Source organism: Cygnus atratus, chromosome 6, assembly GCF_013377495.2.
Source record: "Cygnus atratus isolate AKBS03 ecotype Queensland, Australia chromosome 6, CAtr_DNAZoo_HiC_assembly, whole genome shotgun sequence".
NCBI lineage: Eukaryota > Metazoa > Chordata > Aves > Anseriformes > Anatidae > Cygnus > Cygnus atratus.
The window spans coordinates 25,444,694-25,458,935 of NC_066367.1; the positions used below are offsets into that span (position 1 = coordinate 25,444,694).

The 14,242-nt window shown below is 46.2% G+C and overlaps 1 protein-coding gene across 1 annotated transcript in view; it reads right to left on the minus strand.

The window, feature by feature from the left end:
* The window catches only part of PDIA5 (protein disulfide isomerase family A member 5), a 100,489-nt gene extending 86,752 nt beyond the window's left edge, over nt 1-13,737 (minus strand). The window contains exons 1-2 of the mRNA XM_035536920.2: nt 13,583-13,737; nt 2,635-2,761 (exon numbers count right to left, since the gene is read on the minus strand). Coding sequence (XP_035392813.1) covers nt 2,635-2,761; nt 13,583-13,672 — 217 coding nt within the window. The 5' untranslated portion in view covers nt 13,673-13,737. The remainder of the gene's footprint in view (nt 1-2,634; nt 2,762-13,582) is intronic.
* Nucleotides 13,738-14,242: the final 505 nt, after the last annotated feature.

The following is a 14,242-nucleotide window of genomic DNA, read 5'->3' on the forward strand; positions in this document are numbered from 1 at the left end:
GGCAAGCCATTCAGTGTGCCTGCCTGCCTCAATTCCGTCCCTGAAATACACATTTAACACCGTGCTGCTATTCTCACAATAACCCTTGGAGAACTCGAACCAACAGTCGTGAGGAGCTCAAAACTACGAGCAGAAAGCACCCAGAGAAGACCCTTCCAAAAAAATGGCTGCATAATAAATAGTCAACTGAGATTTTTATAATGTCCTGACGTGATGATTTTGCAAACCATTTCCATTCCAAAACACTCCCATAAATGGTATTAAAAATAAACAGAGAGGAAAAATGGGACAAGAGCTCAGGAAAGAAAGATACAGATTCAAACAAGCATCAATTCCCCCAAAAGTCTAATAAGAGACTGTTTCCTGCCTCGATAAAACAGAAAAAAAATCCTGGAACTACTTTACCTGCTGCTGCTCCACAACCAGTTCACCTAACTGAATTTAAGAACGGCTATACTGGGGCAGATCAAATGTCTACGTAGACCAATAACACGTCTCCAACAGTGGAGAAAATGAAGACCCATGGTTTGAGCAGATGAGGAGAGCCAGCAAGTAGTAATAGTTCCCCTCAAATAATTTCTAAGCCTCCACAATTTTTATCTCAACAATCTCCTGAGCCAGAAAGGGCTTTTTTGTATTCAACAGCCTTTGCTTGGGCCCGATGCCATCAGAGCCTTCAGCCCACTCACATTAGCTCTCAGGAAACTCTCCTGCCCCCAGTGCTCGTAACACTCAGCCGGCACTTCTCTCCAGCACAGGGATGTAGACAGGCGTGGCAATGCTTCCTGGGTACTTACAGCAGAACAGATTGAAGAACTCCATTAAAGAAAGAATGCAAGTTAAACAGACCTGTCCCACAAGACTCACTAGCTGTGCAGCCCTGGCAGGACATCCAGCTGGTAGGATAAACTAAACACCCCCTGTAAACGAGGACATCTCCTGAAACCACTGAATTTTCTGCATGGGATAGGGATACTCATCGAGTCATACTCAGCTGAGAAGCAAAGCCTTTGTTTCAGCAATATAATCGGTTGTTGGCCAATTTCTCATCACAGCTAGGGGATGTATAACTGGGATTAGAATTGCACCTCTATTCTCATATTTTTTTTTTCCTCCCCTTGCCTTTTTTCTTTACTGGGTGACAGTTATGCAAGAACTTGCTAATCGTGCAAGGATCGCTGTGTGAGGAAGAAACATTAATCCCACAGCCAGCTCTGCGGGCAGTGCTTTAGATTGCTAAAACCAACCAATTAAATAATAAAAACAGAAAAAAAAGTCTCCACAACATACTTTTAGAACGATGCCCATAGGACAACATTTATATGATGAGTATCAGAGCCAAAGTGTTCTGGTTGTGCTACTAAAAATGAAAGCAACCACTACTTAAAGTATTAAGCGTAAAAAGAAAAGTTTCCCTTTAAAAAGCTGAGTAATACAGATGTCTTTTTTTTTAATCTAAAGTGTTCCATTCAAAATCAAAAAGCACTAGAAACTCTTTTCTGATTCACTTTAAACCTGTTACTGCAAAACCATTTGCTTGTTCAAGCACTCAGTTTCCCATTATAACAAAGCGCAAATATTTTTGTAACAGAAATTTTCATATATGTCATTTTAACTATCTTAGAACAAGCCTATCTTTACAAAATAAAGTTAATTCTGCACATTTTTGTCTGCGAAGTTCTCTCATATTGGGGGGTAGGCTTGGGTCACCCCATACCGCTCTGATTTGATAAATTCAGAGCAATTCTACCAACGTCATTGCCTCTGAGATAAAACCTCTGCAACAGGTAAGGAAGAGAGTACCCAACCCACCAAGCAAAATATTATCTTGCACCACTTGTCCTGCAGGAAAGTAAAGGAAGCAACACCACCAAAATAACAATGCATCTGAACAGTATTAAAGAAAATGAATTTAGTAATGCCTTTTTTATTTCCCTGCCAGCCAATGATTTCCATGTCCACAACAGCATTCTGCAGTTGCATATGGAGCCTAAGGTTGCTTCTCCATTTTACATGGTGCCACAAAAAAAGAAAGCACCAAAACAAACAAGGTGACAAATGAGAAAAGGTACAGAAGGAGCAGATCACAGCAAAAGGAAGAGCAAACAGACACATACAAGCAAGAGTGAACAACTATGAGAGCCTGAGTTAGAGCAAAGACAGCAAAGAAATTTAAGGGGACAGGTGGCATGACGTTAAAATGAGCCATTTTTCTCCCTCTTACACAAGCAGCTCATTTTTTATTTTTATATTTTGTTCATTAGAGTTGAAAGACAACTGTGGGACATCCAAAGCTGTCAAAAGCAAGGACGGATTGATTTCAGTACTGTAACTATCATTAAGCCTTTCAGTGTCACGAGGAAATCAAAGCTTGCAAACTGCTGCGATAAACACACCAGAAAGCTCTGACTGATGGCTTTTACAAGCAGCCATTTTGGAGACAAAACCAGAAGGTACATTTTTGCCAATATGACAGGGCAATTAGGAGACCAAATTAAGAAGCCTCTTCTATCTTGAAGCATCAGGAGTCTCTGCACTAGAGCAAAGGACACAGGTCCTCATGTGCACACAGATGGTTGCAAACACTTGGTGGGCTGAAAGAGCTGTGACGTTCAGAAAAACAAGAGAACTTACCAGATTTGGAATACAGAGCTAGTACGTTATTTCGTGTCCTGAGAAGCTTCTTAAAATCCTTGTGGTCACTTATTTTTTCGATGAGTGGAGACACCTTCAATGAATACCCAAATGGCGGCAGGAATGCCTACAGAAAAACAACGCGAGAAACATTAGTAACAGCTTCCACACTGAGAAACAAAGCACAAACTGCTTTTGAAATTGCCTTGACCTGTATCACAATCTTGAGATGTGCTGCCTCAAATAAACTACTATATTGATTTGATCAGCAAAAACAAAAAAAAAAAGCCATACACGTGACTTACTGAAACTGGACCAACACCACCCCTGGCAAGCATTCTGATGTGGAAAGATGAGGTAAACACAACGTCAATAAATGTGTTTTCGGTTAAGAAGTCATCCCCTTTACAAGTTTGTTCCTTAGTCAGATAATCAAATGAAAATTCCTATGTAAATTTAATATACTGTAACAAGAGAAGCAGCAAAATACCACTTCGAAAGCCCTCTTGTTCCTAGATCTCCGAATACTTTGAAAACCCAGCCAAGTACTTTCATACTCCACAGAATGCAGAGAGCGCCATGAAAACAAATAACGAACCTAAGCTGACACAGAGCAGACAAATTCTGTTTTTGTTTCCTTTGTCAGTAATTGTGTCCGCATACAGCGCTAACAGCCACCACTAAAAACCCTCTCTCGTCTCAGTTCTGCATCTATACAGAGAAATCATTTCTTTTGTTGCATCCTTTGGTCTATTTAAATCGCGACTGCTCCAGAGCAGAATTTGTCTTTTACCCTGCCATAAAGTAAAACTAGCAAAATACGACCGTAACCTCAGCTGGGGCCTCCGTTGCTCATTTGTACTGCAATAATCTTCAATAATAATAATAATCTTATCCATCAGGCTACGCTGCCTCCCTTCTGCACAGTAATGAATTCATACTAATGGAATGATTATGGGAAGCTTAGCTGGAGAAATTATCTAGTTTACATTCACCTTACAGTAAAACCTTAACACTTAATTGCTTGGCAAAAAGCTTTAGTTCATTTGCCTAACACACACAAGAGGTTCAACGTTTCCTTAATTATGGGACTAATTTTGATCATGTCTCATTCCAACCGGGCTGTAAAATTTGCGTCCAGGGTAGATGGGGAGAAGAGCGAGCCCGTTCCCCTTGCATCCCGTGTATTACAGACTGCTGCATGCAAAAACAAGGCACTAAGCCAACCCAAGCCAGAAGACGCAGCCCCAGGCTTAACATTTCATTACAAATTCAGTTATTTGCAAACACCACGTCACTGAGGCACAGAAACAAAATCTGCACCTACGAGCCATGTTTTGCCAGCGCCAGAAGTTTTTTTCACATGCGGAAAGGGTGAGGAGGCGCAAGGGACCAGCGAGCTAGAAGGGCTGTCACCCTGTCACCCTCGGGGCGGGCTTGGGAATTGGAAGTCACCAGAAGATGAACCTACAATGTAAAATACAAAAGCGCGAGAGGCTGAAGAGGCTTAGGGTGAACAAGTCTCCCCACTGCACAGGCGAGAGTCCCACAGATCCGACGGGCTCCCTGCGAGAAGGGAAAAAGCCAGCACACCGCTACCTTCAGCGCAAACGTCCTCGATGCTTTATTTCAACTGACAGATGCTCATTCTTCTAAATCCAGATGTCCAGAGCTCAACCTTCCTACTTCAGGCTGATGAATGTGAATCATTTGTGTATTTTGTGAGATAAATGCATGGTGCTGTCAATCAGAGTAGACAAATATAGTTGTGCTAAGCGAGGTGAGGCAGCCGTTCACACTCACGCTTCAAAATGATTGTAGGCAGGGGCTTTGCAGGAGGGATTAATCTAACGTGGACTTCTGAGCAGATCTCTTTAATCCTAAATATTTTTAAACACCTTCTCTTCACCCCAACTTTTTGCAGTTATCCAAGTATCCTAAAGTTTTATTTCTATCTTGAGTTACAGAAGGCTAAGCCTAACCTTCACTGAAACCAAGGTTGAACACAGATGGAAAAAGTGAAACCGCAGGCTGTTCCCTCGGTTTAGCAAATCACAGTTAAATAAGGATAAGTAGTTATGAGCTCACTGCTGAGAAGAAAGAATTGGAGTACAAAAAAGCTACAAAGGCCACTTTCAACCTGACACCAAATGGTATTATGAACTTTGTATAAAGCATCCGTACAGCTTTACTGATAGCTTCGAAGCACAAGTATTTCATGTCTTTTCCAGATGGAAATGCTGTTTAGCCAATTTCAGAGATTTTTTTTTTCTTATAATGGCAGAGCTATAAACCTTTTGAAAAATTGGATTCTGGAAACAGTGACAGCTTTAACTACTGCTTTGTCTGTGTTGCCACTAACGGAGAACTCGCTGCGCTGGTGGAACTGCAGGCACTTTGAGGGAGAAGCACATTGCATTGCAAATATCCTCCGTTACTTTGCCCAATCTCTCCCTAGGTATCAATGCACGTTATTCATTTTGCTGCAGTTTAACTACAGCACCCTTCTCTGATGCTCTAGTTTAGAGCAAAACCCACTGTGCATCAGCCCTGCAGAATAAACCATTATCTCCCTTTTAATTAAGATTAATGTTGCAGCCTTTCCTGGGTATAAAAACCAGAGCTGAAGGCATCCAGTTGGGCAGAAATGCCCTGACTGCACATCTAAGGCAGCGGCAGCAATATGGGAGGTTATCAGCTGTGCTGAAAAGTTCACCGCCTTCCAACAAGCATTTGCATCGCGCGGTGTTTGCAAACTGATAAGAATTAAGTAGTTCTATGCTCTCCGGCTTTCTCCTGCTGAAATTAAGAAAAGCCCTCTCCAGGAATAAATAAGAGGCCAGTTTCCCATCAAACCTCCCAAAGAACCTGTGCTGGCAGCTCACAGTGACAAGCAGATATTTTCAGCGGGTGCCAGTCCCAGCCACGGGGCTGATGTGCCCTGCCACGAAGCCGAGGCTGCGACGCTCGTATCAGCGGCTACAACCTCAGCTGGGCTGCAGCAGCCTGAAATGAAGAGGGTGGGGAAACCACCTCATGGAAGCAGTTCTGCACTCCTCGCTGAAAGTCAGCATCACACTTGTGCACAGCCCACAGGCAAAGTGGCAGCGAAGACGAGGCTGATTTGCATGTTCTGCGCCGTACGACTGTAATTGTCAGACATGACTCAGGTAGATTTACTCCAGACGTTCTGCCAGAGTCTGCAGGAGAGCTCATCAGCCAGCCAAAGCGAGCACGCTGCTTTTTGTTTCGATCCAGGGCACAAAAGGAGAATAAGCTCCTATTAAAGAAAGAAGAGGTCAAGAAAGGTGACGGTCCCTCCTGGGCAGGAAGGCTCCTCTCGCACGCAGCAGGAAGTGCTACACTCACACATATGGAACTCTATAAATAAGAAGCCAGCAAAACTTTCTTGTCACTTGAGCATCCTAAAAATTTAAAATTTAGTCACAACCACCACTGAGAAGCTAAGGAAGACTCTAAATGCTTCAAGTAAGAGCCTCCTCAAGCAGCTGCCTATCCCGGTCCCCGTTAAAGCCGAAGACATATTAGGACCAACACATGCAGCATCTGCACCATCCCTCCCCAGGGAGGGTTACGTTGAGAAGAAATTGAGGTAAATACAGAGGAAGGTTTGTTTTATTTCACATTGTGTTCACACGGTGCCTAGCAGAACGGGTCCTCATCCACAGCTGGCTCTGAGCGCCGTCCCCACTGCAACAGTCACCCGATATCCTTGGATGCAGGAAATTTCTTTAAGACTTTCAGAAAAAGGCATACACGAGGCAGGCTGCAAAATCCAGATCTGGTACCACTTCTTGCCTGCATATTTTCCCCAGCTCAAGATTTGAATCAGAACACATTTTCACGGTATTTTGTACTGCATAGGTCACACAGCACGCACGTGGTCGCAGTGCCTAATCCAAGCTGCATCACAGATTCTCAATAAGACGCAGGGGAACCAAACCCCTCGAGACAGCCAGTTCAAAACCGCTGAGATACCGCTATTTGAATACAAGGCACAAAGCCACACGTGCTCTAGCTCCGCCTCTGCTCTTCAAATCAAAGCCTGTATTTAAATATTTAATCTTACCAGCTAGGTGGAAGAAGCCTGAGCAGTCAAAGAGGTGTGATTTCCCTTCTCTTCACCCACTCTCCAGCAGCTCCTTGCAGAGCTGCTGAGCATCCACAAGCGTTGAAGAGCAGCGCCGCGCTCCACAGCCCCGCTCCGAGCTGCTGCCCGAGGCCCATCTGAGCCTTCAGAAACCCAGAGGCAAAGAGAGTTTCAGGCAAATAACTATTTGCTAATTATACTTCCAGGACTGACACTATGGGAGAATGTGCTCATCCCTCAGGCCATGTTTTCTCAAAATCACCAAGGATCTGAGAAAGTCGGGTTTATTTCTCAAGTTCTTACTCTTCGCCGAATCTTATTTGAGAATGAAAAATGGGAATATCTTTTAAGCAGCCATAAGAACATATTTTCATATTTTACATTTATTATTTGAATTAAATTGGATAAATGCTTAACTGCTGTTCCCACAGAACCAAGCTCAATTTATGCCTTGCTCCCCACAAAAGCTTCACAACGGCATGGTCTCTTGCTAAGGACAAGCAGCACACCTGGAGGAGAAGTTTTTATCAACAGCAATGAAAACACAGTTTTAAAAACAAGAAAATACAAATCATAGTTAAGTACGAAGTAACTATCAGAGGAGTAGCACTGTATACTGGACAGAAAAACTATTTCCTATTCTCTTATTTCCAGCTCAAATGCATGAAATATGTACTTCCCTGGACACAAATTATGCATAAAAATTACAAATAGATACGTGGCTGAAACAGTGCTTCAGTGCCTGAATCCATATGTCAACATTCAACTACACTAACACTTGCATGTATAATTAGGTAGACAGTTTGCAGGCTGCTTATCAAGAAGAGCTAGGACTGATGTGAACACCAATTCCAGCGCAACTGCTGCTTGGCAGGAGCAGGGTCTTACACTCAAGCACAATTTCAAACGCCCATTTTCCAGCAACATATTGACTTTGATTTCTGCCTTAGCTTAGTCGCCCACTAATGTCATTCTCATTTTGGGACAACAGCATTCAACCCACCATAAATATGGTCAATGAGTGACCCTGTGCATATGAAACAGATTGTGTCTGACAAGGCAGTTTATGGGAATTTAGCTGAAGACCAGACCTGCCGCAGAATTCCAAGCAGTAACGGAGATCACAAAATTTAATTTCATAGTTCATTTCTCTGGAGGGGGAAGGAACGTTTCACACTCGAAAAAGATGTCTTGCCTGCTACATTAAAATGTGGTGGGGGAAAAAAAAGATAAGAAACCCCAAGAACAAGACCAGACCTCACCTGTCCTTCCCATCTCAGTTCCCAGAACAAAGCCTGTAGCAGGACAGGCACTTCACCTGAGGGTGGGTTCGAAGGCACATCCCTGTCCTGCAGTGGTGCCACTCTGTAAACCCACAGACAAGGCAGCGACACAGCAGGTCCTAGGGTGCAGGTAGAGGGCTCGTACTGAACATAACAGCTCCAAGTTATCTCCAGGTGAGAGCAATAGAAGAACAGATGTGTTGCTCCCTTCCCCCCAGTTTGTTCTAGCTTAAAATACACGATGTTCAAATCCAAAGCTCTCATATTTACAAGAATCACCATTTGACTGCAGATGTTTTATCTTCCTTTTTCATCATACAAACCGCTCTTGACCTTGTGCAATAATTGCTTGCTTTTCACTCAAGCCCTCCCTCCTCTGCTATTTACATTCAGGGCTGTGCTGCTGTGATCACTGAGCCATTTGTAACAAATGTCTTCCAGGATGGATAGTGATAAGCAGGACAGTCCCCTGATTTCATTCATGATTAATATCTAAAATAGCTGTAAAAAAATTTTAATCAAACCAGATGAGGGGAGACAGGGTTCTCTCTTTTACCCAAAGGTACCTCGAGGAAGCCTGCTACGAATTGATTATTTGAAGGAAGGGCAAGAGAAAGGGACACGCTTTGCCCCCCGATTTCAGCGGTCATACCTGAAGCCCCTACAATCCCACTGGGACCACACCACAATCTTTTCCTAAGGACAACCACCAGGGTTCCCATACTGCGGCGTGTTGATGGCCGCCAGCACAGAGGCCACCGGACATCACCTGCGATGGGTCCGAAAAGCCGCTCAGAGGAACGCTCCAGCCAACACAAGCTGCCAGAAGACCGAGAACTTCTGCATGAGGTGACTGACAGCACTCAGGAACCACGTCCTTGCCTGACGGATTCACTTCTGCAGACAGTCCCACTGGACACTTCTGTTCCTTTTCTGTTTATTTCCCCTTGAGCTCCACAGAAGGGCACATTCTTATTCTGTATATAATCCAGATCAATTAATTCTCACCTCAAGCCATACAAGGAATAAAAAAAACAAGAGCTGCTGACGTTTTACTGTGGTGGGTCATGTCTGAAAGAGACAAGTGTCTTATCTTCTGCTCACGAAGGAAGGCAAATTAAAATCCTGACACAGTGTCCTCATATTCTTTAAACTTAGACTGAAGAATGCAACAAATAAGGCATTCAACTTAACGTGGTACTTGCTATGTTCACTTTCCAAATATAGAAGATAGCAAAAATACCATGGCGACGTCAAGATTTGACTAGTCTCTACTGCTCATATTGTTCTTAAACACTGGGTTTTAAGGAACATAAGCTACAGGCATAATAGTCTGTATTAAATGTTGTTGCAAAGCTCCACGTAGCCAATTAATTGTATGGTTTATCTCTGGTTTCCAAATGCTTAGTGAAGGAAAAACCGTGCAACTGTTTGCTAATTAACAACTGACTGTAATAGGGTCAATTACTAATGCTGACAAAGAACTTTCTCCTTATTATGAACACAAAGCTCACTCTCTCCCTTCAAGCCAGGCGATGCTGCAATATATATTAAACAAGCTGTTGATAAAAAAGTATTTCAGGTGTCACTTCTGAACAAGCACATTTAGATAACTTCAGAAACTAAGGGCACGAGGAAAGCATATGCTATAATCCCCCACTAAAAATTGGATTTTGAAGAAGTTTAGAGAACTATCACCTAGCACAAGAAGCAGGTAGAAGATGCTATAAAAGGAAGACAAAGCCACTATTTATGGGACTTAACGAAGAGAGGGCAAAAAATGGCACGTGAAAATCCTTAGCACTTCATAAGGCATTCATTATCTTCAAAGCATTGCACAAATATTAACTAATTAATCCTCACATTTTTCTGCCAGGTGAGAGGCGAATAAGCTTAATTTAAACAGCTGGAGCAAAAGAAGAGATCTGCAAGAGACAAAACAAAGGCAGCGTCTGAGCAAGCCGACGATCCTAGTGCTGTGCACAACCACACGCACATGGTATTCCGTCCCCCAAAAAATGAAGAGGTGGAGAGAAGGAGGCTATCCGCAACCACTCAGCAAATATGCTACAGGACTATGCACCCAAGCAGGCAGGACCCATGGCAGACGCAAAAAGAGATTACCTCTTATTTTCGTTCTGCAAGCACACAAGGCTCAGCGCTCTCCATGAATGCTACCTGCTACTCCCAGCTAGCAAAGCGCCAAAATTTAAGACCTGCTTTGCTATCACCATTTCCTGTGATTCACAAGCTCAAAATGGTGGCAGGATCAAAGTAATCCGTACCTTACTTCCAGAGCAACCCCATCTCCACCAAGGAATTTAAGGCAACGTTAGGTTCTCCTTTTGGTTCCAACCTGCATTGAGTTTTTCCATTCACAGACCTCCAAAAGCAGCTTTGAAGAAAGGTTAGTCTCAGTACCCCCATTTTACTGAAACGGGGGAACTCAAGGAACCACGTCGCTGAAAAGCAAAAGAAACGGTCAACAACAGAACAAACAGCGTTCGTGGCCAAGTGCCAACAGCCCTCAGCAGAAACATCACTGCTGGTGTCCATGCCGTGCTTGCAGCAATGTCCCAATCCTTCTAAAGGGAACGGGAGTTTCGGCACCAATGCCCATGGATTCAAAATGCCAATCCAAAAGGTACGGAGCTGTGTAACAAAACCAGCCCTGAAAGCCAAGGTTTGCGTTGGGTAGGGCATCTGAGGAGATGGAGCACAGCCCATGCCACAAGTTTTATAAAATCTATATTTAAAGAAGAAGCAGACAAAGCAGGAATAGAGGACAGTAAGGGATTTCTCTCTGCAATGCCATTGCTCCAAGTGCAGCGAGGCACTTCCCAAAGCACCACCTGCAGTACAAACAGTAACAGTGAACGAAGAGGCACTCCTCAACTCAAGCCCAAGGGCCACAACATCAAAAAGAGAAGCAGAGAAGCACCCTGCAGCCTGCCTGCAAACCCACCTGAAGCAAAGCCACCACTGAGGCCACCGCAGACACAGCAGGGCTACCTGCAACAGAGTGAGCCATATTCAGCCCCTCCACCTGCCTGGATGCACAGGTCCATGCCCCTGCTCTCTGGGGCACAGCAGCGACATTACCTGGGACCTGTTCAGATTTCAGGCTCAGGAAGCCTGGCACGTTGCCTTAAAAGCTTTCTTTGAAAGCACCGCGCTTGAATGGCACCAGGGCGAGCAGCCTCGTGCTTCCTGAAGGCTGTAACTTGGCCAAGTTCTCTTGACTCAGTTTCTCTGCTCTCACACCACCACGCAGAGCACTAACTGATCTTTGCCACGTCGGCCTGAGATAACATTCAGGCGGTGCTTGCACAGCAAACGTATCCCAGATGTGCAGTCCTGCTGGAAGCAGCGGCTGGCCTCTGGTAGGGAGAGGACACAGCACCTGACACTTTGGAGGAATACAAATCCCCCTCATTGAAGCAAACTCCTTCCCAGCGCCTCCAACAGCATGTTCAGCCCTTCAAGCATGGGATTTAGTCAACCACTCGACAGACCGAAATAGGGAACTCTCTCTGAAGTGAGACCACAATTTCCCTATGACCCTCCAAGTCATTTAAGAAAAAAAACCTTCACGGCAGGCGGAGGTGGCCACAAGTCCTTCCTCGTGCACCACAGATTTGCAGCGATGCAGAAGATAACTGAGCATCTTCCCTTGGAAAACCTTGCAGCATTTTGTTCATCCAGCTTTGCAACTTTACTTCGACAAACGCAGGAAGTCTCACAGAGATAAGGACTTCAATTCTCGGAAGCTGTCTCAAATTTTGGGTCCTGTTTTAAAAATGACCCCTGTATTTTAGGAGCACCAAGCATGCAGAGCTCTAGCCGCTATCCCAGGTGCGCTGCTGGCACTCAACACTTCCAGAAGAAAGAAAAAAAAATAAATCATATTTGGGTACATAAAGAACTAGCTGTGTCAACCTAAACTGTAAACATCAAGAAGGGCAGGGCTACAAAGAAAGACAATGTTCTCATTAACCTCTGTCCCACCAAGCAGCCAGCACTACCTGCACTTCAACTTTGCACACCGAGAACATCCTGATTTAAGCAGCCTCACTGCCTTTGCAAACATTGACTCAAGAAAAAATTAAAAGCAGGTTTTGCAATGTCACAGCTGTAGGCTAGTTTTTTTTTAATCCTGGCATAGAGAGAGTTACATATTTCAAGATGAAAAATCACACCTTCAAGTGCAAGATAATGCAAATTGGAAGAAATAATTTAAACTACTTGTACACAGCAAAGGGGAAAGAATTAGCTGAATCAACAGCTCAATGAAGACATCTGCTCAGCATGCAGCATCACAGAGCAAATAAAATGCTCAGGCAAGTTAAGAAGGGGAAGAGAGAATAATGTGGATAAATTATAATGGCATCATATAATTTCACTGACAATTGCAAGCCTACTCTGCTCGTCTCAAAGGCAACAGGTCCGCAATACAAAAGGTCCAAAGAAGGGTAACTAGAATAGCTAGAAGCAACATATTCACAGGAGGGAAGCCTTATTTCACCTGGAAAAAAAAGATCTCTTCACCTACAAGGAGAACTCACAGCAAAACACTTGCATTAACATAAAATGAATATTACAGTAAATGAAAGTCCTACGGTCTCAGCGGACGCGGAAGGAAACGTTACACATAACTCCCCACATTTATGTCTCTAAAAGGAGGGAAATTCAGTCCACTTGGTGCACAGCACATGCCCAGCGCAGGCAGCACGCTGCCACAAGGACCGCTGAGCCGAGTACCGGGCGCATCGGAGAGGAGGCACAGGCAGGTGGGCTGGGAAAAGGCACTCCAAGACCTCTCCAGCATTTCAGGAAGAGCTCGCCCTGCCCTCAGTTTCACTTTAACTCAATAAATAAATTAGAGAGGGCTCTGTCTGTGCTGTCAGAGTGGGCTCAGAAGGAGGCAGATGCCGTGCAGCACACACAGCATTTCTCCAGCCTCCTGCCGAGCCCCAGAGGAAGGGTACCGGGGGCTCCCCGTCCCGCGGCAAGCAGGGGACAATCACCGATGCCACGCTGGGGCTGTGCCGGCGAGAGATGAGCGCTCCTAGGTCGTGCATTTCAGACCTTGCGTGCTAAGAGAATTCCGGTAATTGCTCATTAATTATTAACCCTATTCGCCCAGGCAGAAGGACGAGCTGTAGCTCACGCCCCGAAGCCAGAGAGGCAGCACCGCTCGGGCTAAGGGGGGCGACCAGAGGGCGACCAGGAGGCGACCAGGACAAGTTCGGCACGGCCGGCAGCCCCCGCGGCCCCGCACCCGGAGCCCCCCTCGCAGCAGCCGGGCTGCGGGAGCCGCACGCTGGGCGGCTGCTGCCCTCGGGCTGCGGGGAGAGGAGGGAAACGGGGAGAAGGGGAGGGAAGGAGGGCGACGAGGGGAAGGGGAGGAGGCGAGGCGAGGCGCAGCAGGGCGATGCACCCCGGCGGCCCCGTCCCGCTCCCAACTTCGCCCAACTCCTCCCGCCGCGGGGCACGGGGACGCCCCCGCGTCCTAGCCCCGTGCCGCCCCGTCCCGTCCAGTCCCGTCACTCACCGCCATGCCCAGCAGCAGCAGCAGCCCCAGCCCCAGCAGCGGGAGCCGCCCGCGGCGCGCAGCCCCCGCGCCCAGCCCCGCCGCAGCCATCGCCGAGCCCCCGCCGCTGCGGGATGCGGCTGCTGCCACGTCTGGCCGCGCGCGCGCGCGCTCCTGCCGCCCCGCCCCGCCGCCCCCGGGGCATGCTGGGGGTTGTAGGCGCGGCGCCCGGGCGCTGCCAGGTCGGCGCTGAGGGGCTTCTGGAACTCCTGCTGGGGGGGGGGAGTCTGGGGAGAGGGGGCGGGTTGTGAGGAGAGGGGGACGAGGGCACGGAAAATAAAGAGAGGGGGACAAGAGTTAAGTGGAAGAGGGGCTAAGGAATGAGGACCTGGTTTCCTCCTCCTCAGCTGTGCCCGCTTGTGAGTGTTAAATCCTGAAGGAGAGTCCTGTGGTCCTCACATGTCTTAAATCCTACAGGAGAGCCCTCCGGTCCTCACACGTCTTAAATCCTAAAGGAGAGCCCTGCGGTCCTCACATGTCTTAAATCCTAAAAGGAGAGCCCTCCTGTCCTCACATCTTAAATCCTAAAGGAGAGCCCTTCAATCCTCTCACGTCTTAAATCCTACAGGAGAGCCCTGTGGTCCTCACGTGTCTTAAATCTTAAGGGAGAGTCCTGCCTTC